The sequence below is a fragment of the Humulus lupulus genome, chromosome 6 (assembly GCF_963169125.1).
Source record: "Humulus lupulus chromosome 6, drHumLupu1.1, whole genome shotgun sequence".
Lineage (NCBI taxonomy): Eukaryota > Viridiplantae > Streptophyta > Magnoliopsida > Rosales > Cannabaceae > Humulus > Humulus lupulus.
Genome location: NC_084798.1, coordinates 212371092 through 212386743, shown reverse-complemented (window position 1 = coordinate 212386743; position 15652 = coordinate 212371092). Strand labels below are relative to the sequence as shown.

The following is a 15652-nucleotide window of genomic DNA, read 5'->3' as shown; positions in this document are numbered from 1 at the left end:
GAAAACCATTATTAAAATTAAAATTAAAATTAAAATTAAAATTAAAATTAAAAAAATTAAATTTAATATTTGTTAGTTTTAATCATTATTAAAATTAAAATTAAAAAAATATGTTTTTAATATTATTTGTTAGTTGTTTTTAATTTTTCTGTATTTTTTTTAATATTTTTTTTCAATTTTTGAATAATTTATGTTTTTTATATAAATAATATATTTTAAAATTAAGAATAAAAAAAATTAACATTAACATTATGCAACTAAATTTTAATAAAAATAAAAATTAATCCTAAAGTAGTTAAATAAATTTTAAACAAATTTTAGAAATTTTGTTTAAATTAATCAAACTATTCAATAAAGCATAAGTAAAATATGTAATTTAATAAATACTAAATTAATATGTCAAATTTAAATAAGTTTAATAATATTTACACTGAAATATATTATAGTTAGATATCATAAAACAACATAATTAACTTCAAAAAGCATAAGACATTAAAAAAACATATTTAATTATATTTGCTTTTTTCTTTGGTAATAAGAAATTATTACCAAAGATATAATAGTATTATTATCACATAGTGATAATATTATATTTTTTTAGTGTTCATCACAAGAAGCCTTAGACCCGTTTAGAGAGGGTGAGTCATTGAAGACTCTTACATTTGCCTCTCTCTGAATTAGGACACACACAAATTGATTGTAAGTTTGATGATTAGTGTTCCGTGCAGTGCTACATTCATACAATGTCGATCGACAAGAGTTGGATTAATTTGACAGATCGATTATCCGATGAGTATGAGGCTGGTGTGATGGATTTTCTCCAGAGAGCCCGGAAGTGCGTTGACTCAAGGGGATTGGCCACAAAATCGTTATGGTGGTTGCACGGATACGCAGTGGCAAAAAGCAATTGATTTTTTCCGTCGCCCAGAAATTACGGTATTAATTTCTTGCTAAACTTAACTATCTTAATTAAATATATTACTAACGATAACTTTTTGCAGAAACGTTCTCTGGTCAACAAGGAAAATAGAAAGAAATTGAAAGAGCTTAGCTATGGAGGTTCTCAGTCAATCCCAGCCTTACGCTATAAAAAGGTTAGTTAATTAATTATTTTTTAGTTTATTTTTCTTATTTACGTTTAATTATTAATTTTATAAAAATATATGTACGTGACAGCGCAATTTAGAGACTGGGCAACTTGAGTCCATCCCAGATAGCTGGATGGATACTCACCATAAATCAGGCACAGGGTGGGTGACAGAGACAGCAAAAAATACTTGGGTACGTTAAGTTTTTTTAAACATTTTTCAAATTTTTAATTGTTTCAAAATTTTAATTACATTATACATTGTATCACAGGAGGAATTGCGTGCATACCGCGACACACAGCAGACACAGGCAACTGATACTGAGAGTTCCACACCAGTTTCAAGTGCGCCTGAAGATGAAGACATATCTTTGGTACAAAATGTCTTCGGAAAACGACGGGGCCACCAGAAAGGATATGGACGTATCCTTAACATAAGGGACCGAACTCCATTTGATTTTCGTCCTTCACAAACTAGAGATGAAGAGTTGTCTGAGATGAGAGAGCGTCTTCGACAGTTAGAGGAGCATGTCCGGACTCATTGTATCACCCCGGGATCTCAATCTGCCCCACCACCACCACCCGATGATCCTGATGTTGGAGCACCGACTCAGTAGGACTTATGTATGAATTTTATTACAATTGACTATTACATTATCATGTTTAAGACAAGTCTTTATTTTAATTCAACGAATACACTCTTATGTTTTTATTTATATCTTTAATATAAGTGTTTTAATTTTATTCTATTTTCTTATATTTAATTCAAAATAAATAAATAAATAAGGGAATAACAAATATAAAAAAAAATTGGGGACAAGTCTATACCGAGGACATTGTCCTCGGTATATACCACCAAGATGTCGGTATATACCAGTATGATGAGAAATTGAGGTTTGTTGTACCGAGGACATTTGTCACTTTCTATCGAGGACATTATCCTCGGTAAAACGTATACCGAGAACATTTTGAATGTCGTCGGTAGACGTTTTGTTTTACCGACGCGGCTGTACCGACAACTTTATACCGACGACATTGTCTCGGTATAAGATATACCGAGGACATTTCGGCTTATACCGAGGACATTTGTTCTCGGTATAGGCCCTGATTTTTGTAGTGAATCGCTCTGATGCTCTAAATAGCTACAATATATACTGTCATAAAAAAAATCGCGCTAAAAACTGTTCACGGGTCGATAACACTGAGAGTCCCACCGATAGGGTTTAAAGTGAAGCCCTAAGAGAATTCTCATATATAAATATATATGTTTGATAATATTGATTTGTAAACTTTTTTAGTTTTAAGTACTACCGAATTGTTTTTGATATGTCAAATTGTTTTTAGCTCAATTATATATTAGTATTTCAGCTACTTATTTTTTTGCTGGTAGATAAAATATCCATTAATTAAAGGGATAATTTGAAAAATACCCAGTTTTAGGATTAGTTAACTAAAAATAGCTACTAATAATATTTAGTTGAATATTACCCACTTTTTTAAGCACATTTCCCATATTACTCTTAAAACACTACTAAAAGTCTGATGTAAAAATCTCAATTTTGGCCTCTGTCGTGTCATTTACTTCCTTCTTTAAATAATATTCCACTGTCAGTTCCACTAGACCACTGTATAATGGGTAGAGTCATTAATAATTTGAGTATTAATCAAAAAGTTTTAAAAGGTGGGTAAAAATTAAATAGGTTAACTTAAATTGGGTACTATGTGTAATTTTCACTTAATTAAACGCTAATTAACACAATTGGAATATATATATATAATTCTAATAATATTAATAATTCATAATTCTTTTAATTCTCTAACAACCCTCCAATTCGTTTCTTTGAATAACTGAGATTAATTAAAATAAACAATATATATATAATTAAAAGTAAACATAAATTTAAACATAACATACTATCACCAAACTCATAACCACATAGCAGGACAAAAAATGCGAAAAATCTCCTTCGATCATATGTCATATAAAAACTTCTCAAAACCCTTCATGTGATCATGTTGGAGACCAATTGCCACCAACAAGCTCCCATCATCATCTGGACTAGACAACAAATAAGTTATACCATCATAGAGGATTGTAGCAGGTCCCACATAAATTGGTCTACCCCAACCAAAATCAGCATCATAAAAGGGTAATCTAATCCAACTATTAATTCCAAGATTTGGGCTTCTAAACGTATGTGAGCCTCTACTGAGGACTGATATATCAGGTTGAAGCTCTAGATAGTCGAGTTCCGATCTCAAATAACAATCATCAACTTGTCTTAATGTACTCTGGATTTGGTTTGAAGCGTACTGTAACTCTGATTGTACTAATTCTCCAACCCTAACTTTCGATGTAGTTGAGAAAATCGCATTACCAAAGTAGCCAGGTGGAAGCGGTGGCTGCAGCCTAGACCTTCCATCAACCACAATGTGCAACTTAGTCTCTTGATCATCACTAAGTTTGCGTGCTTTGCATGCACATCTCCAAATGTGACCAGCCAGTATCTCGTAGGAGCTGTACTTGGGTTTGTTCTCATCGCCATTTTGATTGCTAACCCTACACTTGGCTTTCAAGGTCTTGAGTTGCTCGCTGGTCAACTTATAGATAGCAATGTCAATGTTCCCAGTTGTAGTAGTTTTCTTCGTCAGATCAGGTTTAGATTCGACGTGATCAAACATAGGTGCAGGTGGGTTACGTGCACGAAGTACAGTTCTGTCTATAAATGGTGGCGTTTTAAGGCCAATACCACGAGCCATGTCAGACCATGAATTCAGAAAATGAATAGCAGACACACCGTCTACCACGTGGTGTTCTATGGCAACACCAATTGATACTCCTCCACATTTAAAGTAAGTTACCTGTAAATATTAACATTAATTAATGTAAAATTATTGTGGAAGATATATGTACACAACTCTATGCACTACAAAAAAATGTTAGATTTTACCCAGAACACAATGCAAAGAACATATTCTCGGTACAAGCGTTTTCAAAACCGCAAAAAGAGTACACGGTATTTTTTTTTGTTTTAGTTGATATGGTAGAAGTCCTTTATATGCTTCTTCTTCCCCGACCAGAGGTCATTTTCTCTTAAACAAAAAAACCCCAAACAGATTTCTCTCCGTCATTTTTTTTGTATTATCTGGATTTCCGCCCCCAATAAAGGCTAGTTTTTGTGAGAAATCTTCCCCTTCAAAGAAGATTTAGTCATCAATAGGGTCTATCATCGTATGTATTTGTATATATTTCATTTTATTTTGTGTATAACTTTATCTAAAAAAAATTCTTTCTGTTTTGGCCCTCTCTACTCCGATTGCATTATTCACAAGAGCTCTTACAGGTATCCACAAATTTTATTTATAATTTTTTGGTTTTTTTAATATTTTTTGCATAAATGCATATTGGGGTTTTATGTATAATTTTTTAATATTTTCAAAAAAAATTGTGAAAATAGAAAAAATAAACTTATATTTACATATTTTTAATATATTGTTATGTGTCATATTATATATATAATATTTGATTATGTATTTATAATAGGTAAGAATAAAAATTAGGTAAAAGTTTAGTGATATCCAATTTTTAGGATATAATTAATGTTGCGTAGTATTTTAGTGAAATACATATATAGCTTTAGGATTTAGTTAGTGTAATTTTTTGGATAAATAATTAATTTATTAGCAATTAGTTTGTGTTGGATTAATTAATGATGAATGTGAGTAATAAAATTAGTATAGAAATTTATTAATATTAGTTTATGTTTGCAATTAGATTTAATATGCTTTAAGATATTTTTGGTATATAATTTGCCTTTAGTTATAAAAATGTGTTTGCAATGTTCTGTTGTTTTGTCTGGGCATTTTCTGAGTGTTGTTAGCAGGTTTTTTATTTTGGGATAGATGAAAATATAGTCGGTATGCTGTCAATTTTTTTTATATATATAAATTTAGGATATCAACTAAAATATTTAGTAAAATAAGTTTTCAATAAAGCAAACATTTAATTGATTTCATTAGTGAGTTAACAAGTAAATTTAATAATTTTTTAATTATGATGAAAATAAATTTTATAAATATTAGTGAACATTTTTATGTTAAATATTAAATATAAAACTAATTAAACTTTATTATATAATTAATTGAAAATAATAAAGTAGTTTAATTTAGAAGAAAAAAAGTAAGCCTAATACTTTGAAAATAATTTTTATTCTAATCAAAATAATGTTGAAATTACTAAATTTAATATTGAACAAAAGATTAATTATTGATAAATTTAAATAATTAAATATAAATAAATAAATATAATTATTAAACAAATTACAATTAGACATCATAAAACATTATATGTGATAATTATTGAAAATAACATAAGATATTATGAGACAACAAATTTATCTATCTGTTTATCTTTGGTAAGAAAAATTATTACCAAAGATAGGATAGTGTGTTATTATCACATAGTGATAATTTTTTAATTATTTATATTTTCTTAAAAGCCTTAGACCCATTCGGAGAGGGTGAGTCATTAATGACTCTTAAATTTGCCTCTCTCTGAATTGTCCAGTTTAGATAGTTTGGGATTACTATATACCTATAGTGTGATTTGTTACTTATTTATTGTTTCATTTGTAGAGATTTGTTCTCGTAAGTGGGCAGACTTAATTTTAGCTTGCGCACTTATGAGAACTATGGGGAGGTGCTGCCGAAATTTTTACCAATATGTAACAATATTAGGAGTGTAAATCACATTATATATATATATTGTAAACTTGAATGGGATAGGTTCTTTACCCTTATAGAAATAGAGTGAAAATATGGATTAGGACACACACACAAATTGATTGTAAGTTTGATGATAAGTGTTTCGTGCAGTGCTACACTCATACAATGTCAATCAACAAGATCTGTATTAATTTGACAGATCGATTATCTGATTTAGTATGAAGCTGGTGTAATGAATTTTCTTCAGAGAGCTAGGCAGTGCGTTGACTCAAGGGGATTGGTGATATGTCCGTGTAGGAGGTGTGTCAACGTTGAATTTTAGACGATTGATGTAGAAAATCATCTCTTTGTAAATGGTTTTCTTTAGAAATATACCAATTGGCATGGAGAGGATGAAATAATACCAATGAGGAAAGTGATAGATCAAAACGATGAAGATGAAATTATGGATGTTCTCAATGATGTTATGAAAAATGATAATGACGAATATGAAGAGAATGAGCACGATCAAGAGATACCTACAGCAAACTACAGGAGTGGGCAACATTATAACGATTTGTTTGCTGAGATCGAGACTCCATTATTCCCTCGGTGTCATAATTACACATCATTGAATATCCTAGTGAAGTTGATGCATTTCAAAGTGTTGGGAAAAATTCCCAACAAAATATTTGATGGAATGCTGGAGTTGTTACATGATGCATTTCCAGCCCCAAATAAGCTTCCAAAATCGCATTATGCAGCAAAAAGGTTGTTGCGTAAACTTGGATTGGGCTACGAGTCAATCCATGTCTGCAAGCATGATTGCGCACTATTTTGGAAAGAACATGCTTGAAAAAGTAAATGTCATGTCTGTCAGGAGGATCGGTGGGTGGGCAAGAACACCAATTACATAGAAAGGAATTTCCTAATTGGTTTTATAATAAGATTTATCATCTTCAGCAAATGGGTTCCTCGGAAGTACATGAAGAATTAATCTCTTTAGCAAACGGTTCTTCAACTCGCGTTGCTTCGTACCCTGGGTGTGTTGTAAATGGAGTTAGATTTTTGTGTTATGACAGGGACAAGAATCGCAAAACTCAAAATAGTGGAGTCTCTGTAGCGGGAGTTGAAAATAATAATTATTACGGCCAGTTGGAAGAAGTTTTAGTGATGTCATATCTTTCTGCTTGTTCTGTAGTATTATTTAAGTGCAAATGGTTTGACACTACTCAGTCTTCAGGATTAAAGTCTGAGAAAAACATAACGAGTATTAAAACTAGTTCGGAGGCGTTCAAAGATAATAAATTTATCTTAACAACTCAAGCTAACCAAGTTTTCTACATTGATGACCTTAAAAATAAATCTCACTAGAAAGTCGTCCAAGTAGTGCATCACAAAAATGTGTGGGACATCCCGCTAGTTGAAGAACAACTAGAGGATGTAGAAGTAGATGTTACGCATGACACTTGTTCCTCTGATTTCTAATTATTCATTGATCTTGGTCCGTTGCCACAAATTAGCTTTGAATGTACGGGGGCTCTATTACAATTTGTTGAGATAGATAATGTTGCAATTGAGGAGGAGATAGAGACGGGGGAAGAGGAAGAAGAGGAGGAAGTTGAATGCATATAAGAAGATGATGAAGAGGAAGATGCAAGTACACAACTCTATGTACGATGAAAGTATTTTTCATGTAAAGTTTTTATTAGAATTTGTAATTATTAAGACTTTCAAGAAGAAATTTATTGTCACTTTTTTTTGGTATTTAACTTAGAATTCCACTACAGTTTTGTTACATGAAAAAATTGATTGTGATTGTGATAGTGATTATAAATAGTAATTTGAAAATAATAAATGTACATACATATGTATATAGGGAGCGACTATAACACATCTTTTTTTTGCAACATTAGTGCATCATTTTTCTATTTCGGCACCTGAATAGTTATAATGCTAAAAAAATTTATATGATAGTGTATATTATAGCTATCTAGAACATCCTACAAATTTTCAAGAAATTCTGAATAAATTATGGTACCGAAACATGATCTAAACTGTCTGTTGCACGTGTGCCTATTTTTATGTGTACGCGTGTAAAATTTGACAGTTTAAACTCTGTTTTCGGCTTCGTAAACTATTAAGAATTTCTTGAAAAGTTGCAGGATATTCTAAATATCTACAATGTACACCGTCATATAACAAAATTTGGGATTATATCTATCCAGGTACCGAAATAGAAAAATAATACACTGGTATTACAAAAAAAAAGATCTGTTGTAGTCGTTGCCTATATATATATAAATTTAAATTTAAATTTTTAATTTTTATTATAATTAATAATTATGTTCATTTCATACATTGTTTTGTTTAATTATTATTTTGATACAAGACCTATAAATATATAATTTATTTATTAATATATGAGTTCTATTGTTACCCCGTACTAGTCACTTTTTTCCCTTTTAAAATAAATTATCCCATAAAAAATTTTATAACAAGACTTCACAGTTTTCGAATATTTATTAATTACAAAACTATAGATGTACTAATAATAAAACTATTTATATGTATATATATATACCTGTATGAGCAGTAGAGGATATGAAGATATGCCGGCAGAATAATCAACAGTGGGAACCAAAGACCTAAGCTTTGGTGATGGTTTAAAGTCACCACAATCATGGACCACAGAGTTGGTCTGAGCCTCCACAAAGAGGACACCCTCGCCGTTGCAGTCGATGTCGATACGGCCATTTTCGGAGGAGGAAGCTAGCAAGCGACCGGCAACGGGGTAGAAGGGGACCAGGACCTTACTTAGGGCTTCCTTGAGTATGAAGGAATCGAAGAAGTCGCCGTGATCAGCCACCGTTGGAGTTGATGATATTATTGGTCTGTAGAAGTAAACGGTTGAGACGTGAAGAAATCTGGGCACCAACTGGTCCACGTTCGAGTTCCATAGCACGTGCCGAGGCGTCGCCGCCGCTGGCTTCACCACCGTCGTCTTCTTTACGTCGATGAAGATGCCCATCTTGCTTATATAAATTACTGTTATATATATATAATTGAGATGAGATCGATCGATAACATGTATATATATATAGTGCACAAAATTAATTAAGGTGTGAATAGTCAATTTTAACGACCTGGAAATAAACTAGTGGTGGATGACTTAGGAATATGTATGTTGGAACACGTATTTTGATTTTTCACTTTGAATATATGTATTTTAGTTTTGTATTTTGTGGCAGTGACCTAAATATTTGGTATTCTTTTTTCCAGAAATAAATCTCTATGAATTAATTTGTAAATTTCGTTGACATGATGATCATTTTTGTTGTTTTATATTATTACGTTGTAGTCTTGACAAAATCTAATTAGTAATTGTGTTCAAATTGGAGTTCCACTTTGAATTAGAATATGTATACAAATTGAAATTCTGGCCACTTCGAAGTATACACTTTTGTAATTATTCAGTCTTATAAATCTACGGTGTATATATATTTATTTTCATATTTATATGTTGATATAGTTGTGACTTTTCACAATTATAAGGAAGAAAAAAACTAATGAATTGTACTCTTTCTCTCTTTAGCAGCTTCAATTCCATGGTTGATTTAGATCCATATCATAGAGGTGCACGGCTTGGATTTGTGCGGTTTAGAAGAATTATTAACCATTGGTAAATGAAAAATCAAACCAAACCAAACCATTAAAAATAAAAAACTAAATGGTTTGGTTCAATTATAACCATATGACAAAAATATTAAGAGTTTAAATTTTTTTTATTATAAATAATTATATTTAATAATTATAATAATTTTAGCTTTACTTTTTAAGAGCACTCCCATCCGGTGAGGTATATTACCAAAAACTGTAAAAAAATAGTTAAAACTAAGAAAAATGAGTATCCATCGAATGATGTATTTTACAAATATTTTTAGATAAAATTACAGTAAAAAACTATATCTAATGTACACTATTCATCCTTCAACCCAATATATTATTAATTTTTCTCTTCTTCCCATTTTCTCAATCTTTTCCCTCGTTTTCTTCCAAGATTGGCGCCAAAAACTGTTTTAGCACTTCTGATTTGGGCAAGTTTGTTTGGTTCGTGCTCCTCATTCCCCTCCCCTCCTCACAGTGATCATCTTCTCTCCTCATTACACCCACACCAGCCACTTTAGCATCTCAGACTTTTAGACACGCCCACTCTCTCTCAATCAGGTAACAAAATGGCACACTCAAGTTCTTATTTTTTGGTACTGCAAGTCTTGCATATATAATATATATATTGATAATTTGACTATGGAACTGGCACACTCAAGTTCTTATTTTGGCACTGCAAGTCTTGCATATATAATATATATATACTGATAATTTGACTATGGAACTACTTGATTCTATCCTCTTCAAATTTCACCTTTATACCTAATTATCTTAGAAATTTCTTTTCATGCATTTCTACAAATACATGGAGATCATTACGTAGGAATATTATCTGAAATGGTATTTCTTTAGTGCTTATCAGATATTTCAAAGAATCACCAGGTGAGAAAGTACACCATTCAGCTTGGCGAGAATGAGTTTGTCCTCAAGGTCATTTACACTCTTTCCAATTCGTTTTCTATTTTAAAATTAATGTTTGGTTCTTGTGTAAATAATTGTTTTTGAGGTGATATTTTATATTTAGAGCTCTACCCAATTCAGTTGGTATATTTCATTGTTGGAAGTGCTTTATATTGATTTTCACAATTATATTCTTCAATACCCATTACTAAGGATAAAAATGAAGAAGATGCCCAGTTTTGTTATCATTTTTTTCTTTTGCACTTATTTATATATTTATATGTGGCTTCTGATTTTATTTTATTTTTGGTTTAGGAGTTAGACCTTTTGAAAGAAGATGCAAATGTGTGCAAGTTGATTGGTCCAGTTCTTGTGAAGCAAGATTTGGCAGAGGCCAATGCAAATGTGCACAAGAGAATTGAATACATCTCTGTTGAATTGTATGTTTCTGCCTCTCTTTTCTTGTTACATGGATCATTGTAAACTTTTCTTGCTTCTGCCTCTCTTTTCTTGTTATATGGATCATTGTAAGATTTGGCAGAGGCCAATGCAAATGTGCCCAAGAACAAGGTAGGATTGATCATCTTTAATGTTATTAAATGGCTAGACAATCATATAGGTTCTTGACGTGAATTTTATGTTTGGAAGTTGATCAAGGGAGGATAAAAATTACCCTAGGTTTCGACTATAGTGCTTCAAGGTAAAATCACTTTTGTTTGGATTTGGGTAATAGTATTGTAATCCTTTGGGCTGTGTAGTTTTGATGGTGATTTTGGCGTTGGCTTGATCTTGTTAAGTGGGGAAAAGGCTAAGGTTTATCTTTTAAATAAAAATATTGAGTGTTGAAGCTTGGACCCCTAGCTTTCATGGTGTTGGTCTCAGGACTTTTTCCTCTGCAATAAAAATCCCTATAAGCTAAATAAGTTGAATGTGATTATGACTTTTTCATATGTAATACCCTGCAATAAAAATGAACGTTAGAAAAATGGTGGCAACAGTTATGGTAGATTTTGTAACGTGCAATATTGATATGTAATATTGAGATAAATATTTGAAGCAGACACCTATCTTGTGGTTACATGGAACGGATGCCGGAAGGGTATTGTTTGAAGCAGGACAAGATGGCCCCCCTCTCCTTGAAAAAGCTGGTATAAGCTACGAGTTTAAGGTAAGATAACTGTTGGTCAATAGATTAATTTACTTCTTTTTTTTCCTTTCCTTTTTGTACTAATATTTAACCCGTGACAAACTTTGCTTTATTATTTGCAGGCTTATCCTGGTCTTACTCATTCAATAAGCACTGAAGAGCTCAAGTATCTGGAGTCATGGTACAAAACTCATCTGCAAAGTTCTTCTTAGATATTTGATGGTAATATCACCTAATCAATAAGTCATTATTGCAGAGCATCATTTTTAATAGGAAAAAACAAAGTTTCCGACATCTTTTTTGGGGCTAGTATTCTGTTGTTTGCTTATATGAACAAGTTTTGTTTTTAAAGAACAATATTTATATGTTTTTATCTTAATGCAATAAAAGACAACTTTCACCCACCTCAAGATCATAGTAATAATTGTATGGAAGCCAACGTTGTTGGGAATCTCCTTACCACTTATCTCTCTCTTCATATCATTAAATAGTTTCCTTTTCTACCAAAAAAATTCTCCAGTGTTTGAATAAGAAAATAATGGTCTTTAACCTCATTTTCATGTAGTGGGATGAGATTCATACATTTTGCTTAAGAACAAGTCATTAATTTATTGTCCATTATATAATATATGTATATATATAATATATATTTCAAGGGTACAAAATGATGCAACTGAGTATATCTGTATATATATGTATATTTATATATAGATGGCGAATGGTGTATGTATATGTATAGGCTTAAAGCCAAATTGATCTCTTGAATAAGTTATCAAAGAGGTCGCTTTCCAAGGTATCTCTGAGCACATTATTAAGTAAATTTTGATTATGACTTTTTCATATGTAATACCCTGCAATATATAAATATTTCAATGCCAAATTAAAATTTTAAATTTTATATAGTAATTTATAGAAGGTTTAGTAGTACATTGCTCAAGTCTGGGGCTTTTGGATTTGATTTATAAACTATTTAGCTTCTTGAATTTGTTGAGAAAATGTAGAGAATAAATGAGATTGATCATAATCTTCCTATAACAAAGTTGGTTTAACTTTATCACAGATCCTCCTCTCTCTCTTTGAAATTATTGAGAATTAGTTGGCATTTAAAGCATTGCAACATACATATTATATATGGAAGAAATTTATGATTATCTCTTGTCAGATTTTGAAAGATGGACTCACAACTCCATGGGGTTCATTCCTTCACTACACTGTTACAAGAGGGGGAAGAAAGCTACAATGACTATTCCCCATCTTTGAATGACTTAGAGTCGCAATATACTCCGTCCAATCCAGAAGATGGGAGTAGTAGAAAAACTAAATCTAGAAAAGGAAATTTTAGCACAGAAGAGGACAACTTGCTAGTTTTAGCTTGGCTGAATACTAGTATGGACCCAATCAATGGGGTTGATCAATCAAAATATTCATTTTGGTCTAGAGTTCATGAATATTATGAGAAAAACAAAAAATCTATATCTTCTGAACATAGTTCATGCTCTATTAGAAATAGATGGTCTACTATCCAACTTGCTACAAATAAGTTTTGTGGGGCCTTAGCTCAAATTGAAAGAAGGTCTCCAAGTGGGGCTAATGAGCAAGATAGGTGCATAAATAATATAATATAATTTATATTTTTTATAACACTTTGAATTATATATTTCTCATCTCTTTTACTTGATTTTTCAGATTTAGAAAGCCAAAGAGTTCTACCGAAGTATCCATCCCACTTCATTCAACTTTCTTCATTGTTGGACTATTCTACGACACCATCCAAAATGGAAAGAATCTGTGGCTGAGGGTAGCAGTATGAAAGCTAAAAGAAGATCAATAATTCGAGATGGTCATGCACCAGAGTTCATAGATGAAGATACTGCAGCACCATCTTTAGATGTGAATTTAGAGAGACCAATTGGAAAGAAGGCTGCAAAGAAGCGAAAGAGGCAAGAGGATAGCTCTTCCAATCTTACTGATTTGGTGATTGAAATAAAAGGGGAGAGAATCAAATCTAATGCTGAGAAGGGAGAAATTAGGAAAGAGTATGCCCGCATTACAAAAGAAAGGCTTGAATTGGATAAACAGAAAGAAGATAATGAAATCATGAGGAGGGAGTTAGAAATTATGATAGTAGATGTATCAACTTTATCTCCAACGCAACAAGAGTATTTCCGTACCCTCCAATTGGAAATACTTGAGAAGCAAAAGTCTAGAAAGCCATGATTTAGATGGTGTTTGGGCTGGTATTTTTGGTATTCTTGAAAGGTAACAATGCAACCACTTTTGGAAATTCTTTTTTACTGGTTTTTATCAAAGTTTTTTTGCATAAACTAGCAGCCCAATAGCTTCTTTTTTTGTATAGAAAATTACCCATAGCTTTTCTATGTAGAAATTTGCATTGTACAAAACAAAAGCTCAATGATGGTTACTTTTGATAACTTTTTTGTATAGAACACTTGAATGATGAAAATTTTTATTCTTGAAAGAAACTTTTTTGCATAAAATGCTTATTGCAATAGTTTATATTGGTTGTAAAAGCTTCCTAATGTAAAAGGCAATATTTTTGACTTGATGATTAATATCTTGAATTCAAGATTACATATTTTATATCCCAAGGAAATACAATAAAACAAGACAAAAATACAATATTAGGCTTAACATAGTGAAAAGAAAGAAACTAAAGTTACATCTTCCTCAAAATAAGAACACAAATATTAGCCTAAACATGGTAATATATAAAATGCAAATACTTAAGATTTACTATATATTTCCCATAAATATTCAATAAGATCCGACTGGAGTTGAAAATGAATTCCTCGATCTCGAATGTGATGATGGCGTTTAATGAAGTTTACAAATTCATTTGTATGCTCATGGGACATAGGCTCTTCGGTTATTTCATCGCTTTGTTCATAAACAAAGTCTTCTACTCGAAGATAAGTATATCGCTTGTCTTCTACGATCATATTATGCAAAATAATGCATGCCATCATAATCTCCTTAAGTGTTTGTTGATCATAAAATCGTGTCGGTCCACGTACAATAGCAAATCGAGCTTGAAGCACTCCAAAAGCTCGTTCTACATCTTTTCTTGCTGATTCTTGAGTTGCAGCAAAATGTTTATTTTTACGGCCATGTGGAGCATGAATTGTTTTGACAAATGTTGACCATGAAGGATATATACCATCGGCAAGATAGTAGCCCATCGAATAGTCATTTCCATTTATTGAGTAGTTGACCTTTGGAGCATGTCCTTCAGAAAGCTCTCTAAAAATAGAAGAGTGTTCTAGGACATTAATATCATTATGGGAGCCTGGCAATCCAAAAAATGCATGACATATCCAGAGGTCATATGACGCTACAGCTTCTAAAATTATAGTTGGCTCGTGAATATGACCACGATACATTCCTTTCCAAGCACTTGGACAATTTTTCCATTTCCAATGCATGCAATCAATACTTCCTAACATCCCAGGAAACCCACGACTATCTCCAACTGCGCACAATCTAGCTATATCGTTCTTATTTGGGGATCTTAAGTATTCATGGGAGAATATGCCAATGATAGCCTTAACGAATTTTTTCAAACACTCGGTTGCTGTATTTTCTGCAATCCGCAAGTATTCATCTGCAAAATCTCCAGAGACTCCATATGCTAATATTCTCATTGCAGCAGTTATTTTTTGAAGCGAGGAATGACCCAGTCTTTTAGCAGCATCTCTTCTATGGACGAAATATGGTTCATATGCTTCGACTTTGGCTTGAATACGCAAGAAAAGATGACGTTGCATTCGAAACCTCCTGCGGAATAAATTCAGTGGATACGTCGGGGACTCAGAAAAATATTCTTGAAAGAGGCATTGATGGCCTTCAAGCAAATTTCTTGGAATGAATGCACGACGGGAAATAGACCGACGATGCGATGTTGAGCCTCTTTCATTACCCAAGTGTTCTTCTTCAATAGCAAGAGCTAAAATTATCCCCTCCTCCTCCTCAAATGATGAAGAGTCAAATATCTCAAAGTTGGGATCTATAGGAACTATATAGAAAGAAGAAAAATAAAAAGTGTGTAAAGAAAGAAATGAAAGTGTTTGTAAAAGAATGATAATATTTATAGGTGAAGTTTTGAGAAAATCAAAAGAATATTCTTA

General features: G+C 31.9%; 3 protein-coding genes across 3 annotated transcripts; 1 reads left to right on the top strand and 2 right to left on the bottom strand.

Moving 5' to 3' along the window:
* Positions 1-2856: 2856 nt before the first annotated feature.
* Positions 2857-8854, bottom strand: LOC133783160 (shikimate O-hydroxycinnamoyltransferase-like). Its single transcript, XM_062222706.1, has 2 exons — positions 8376-8854; positions 2857-3949 (listed from the first exon to the last, which is right to left on the bottom strand). The coding sequence occupies exons 1-2, from the start codon at positions 8820-8822 to the stop codon at positions 3059-3061; spliced, it is 1338 nt and encodes a 445-aa protein (XP_062078690.1). The 5' UTR covers positions 8823-8854; the 3' UTR covers positions 2857-3058.
* Positions 8855-12679: 3825 nt separating this feature from the next.
* On the top strand, positions 12680-13317 carry LOC133785960 (glutathione S-transferase T3-like). Its single transcript, XM_062225172.1, has 2 exons — positions 12680-13110; positions 13194-13317. Exons 1-2 carry the CDS (start codon positions 12680-12682, stop codon positions 13315-13317), a joined length of 555 nt encoding a protein of 184 aa, XP_062081156.1.
* A 934-nt stretch (positions 13318-14251) lies between these two features.
* Positions 14252-15292, bottom strand: LOC133785959 (uncharacterized). Its single transcript, XM_062225171.1, has one exon. It carries the CDS (start codon positions 15290-15292, stop codon positions 14252-14254), a length of 1041 nt encoding a protein of 346 aa, XP_062081155.1.
* Positions 15293-15652: the final 360 nt, after the last annotated feature.

Excerpts from the sequence above, each read along its gene's own strand:
- LOC133785959 (XM_062225171.1), bottom strand. The coding sequence starts at position 15,292 with ATGCAACGTCATCTTTTCTTGCGTATTCAAGCCAAAGTCGAAGCATAT.
- LOC133783160 (XM_062222706.1), bottom strand. The coding sequence starts at position 8,822 with ATGGGCATCTTCATCGACGTAAAGAAGACGACGGTGGTGAAGCCAGCG. Across the intron at positions 3,950-8,375 it reads ATCCTCTACTGCTCATACAG|GTAACTTACTTTAAATGTGG; the intron begins GTATATATATAT and ends TAATATTTACAG.
- LOC133785960 (XM_062225172.1), top strand. The coding sequence starts at position 12,680 with ATGGACTCACAACTCCATGGGGTTCATTCCTTCACTACACTGTTACAA. Across the intron at positions 13,111-13,193 it reads GGGGCTAATGAGCAAGATAG|ATTTAGAAAGCCAAAGAGTT; the intron begins GTGCATAAATAA and ends TTGATTTTTCAG.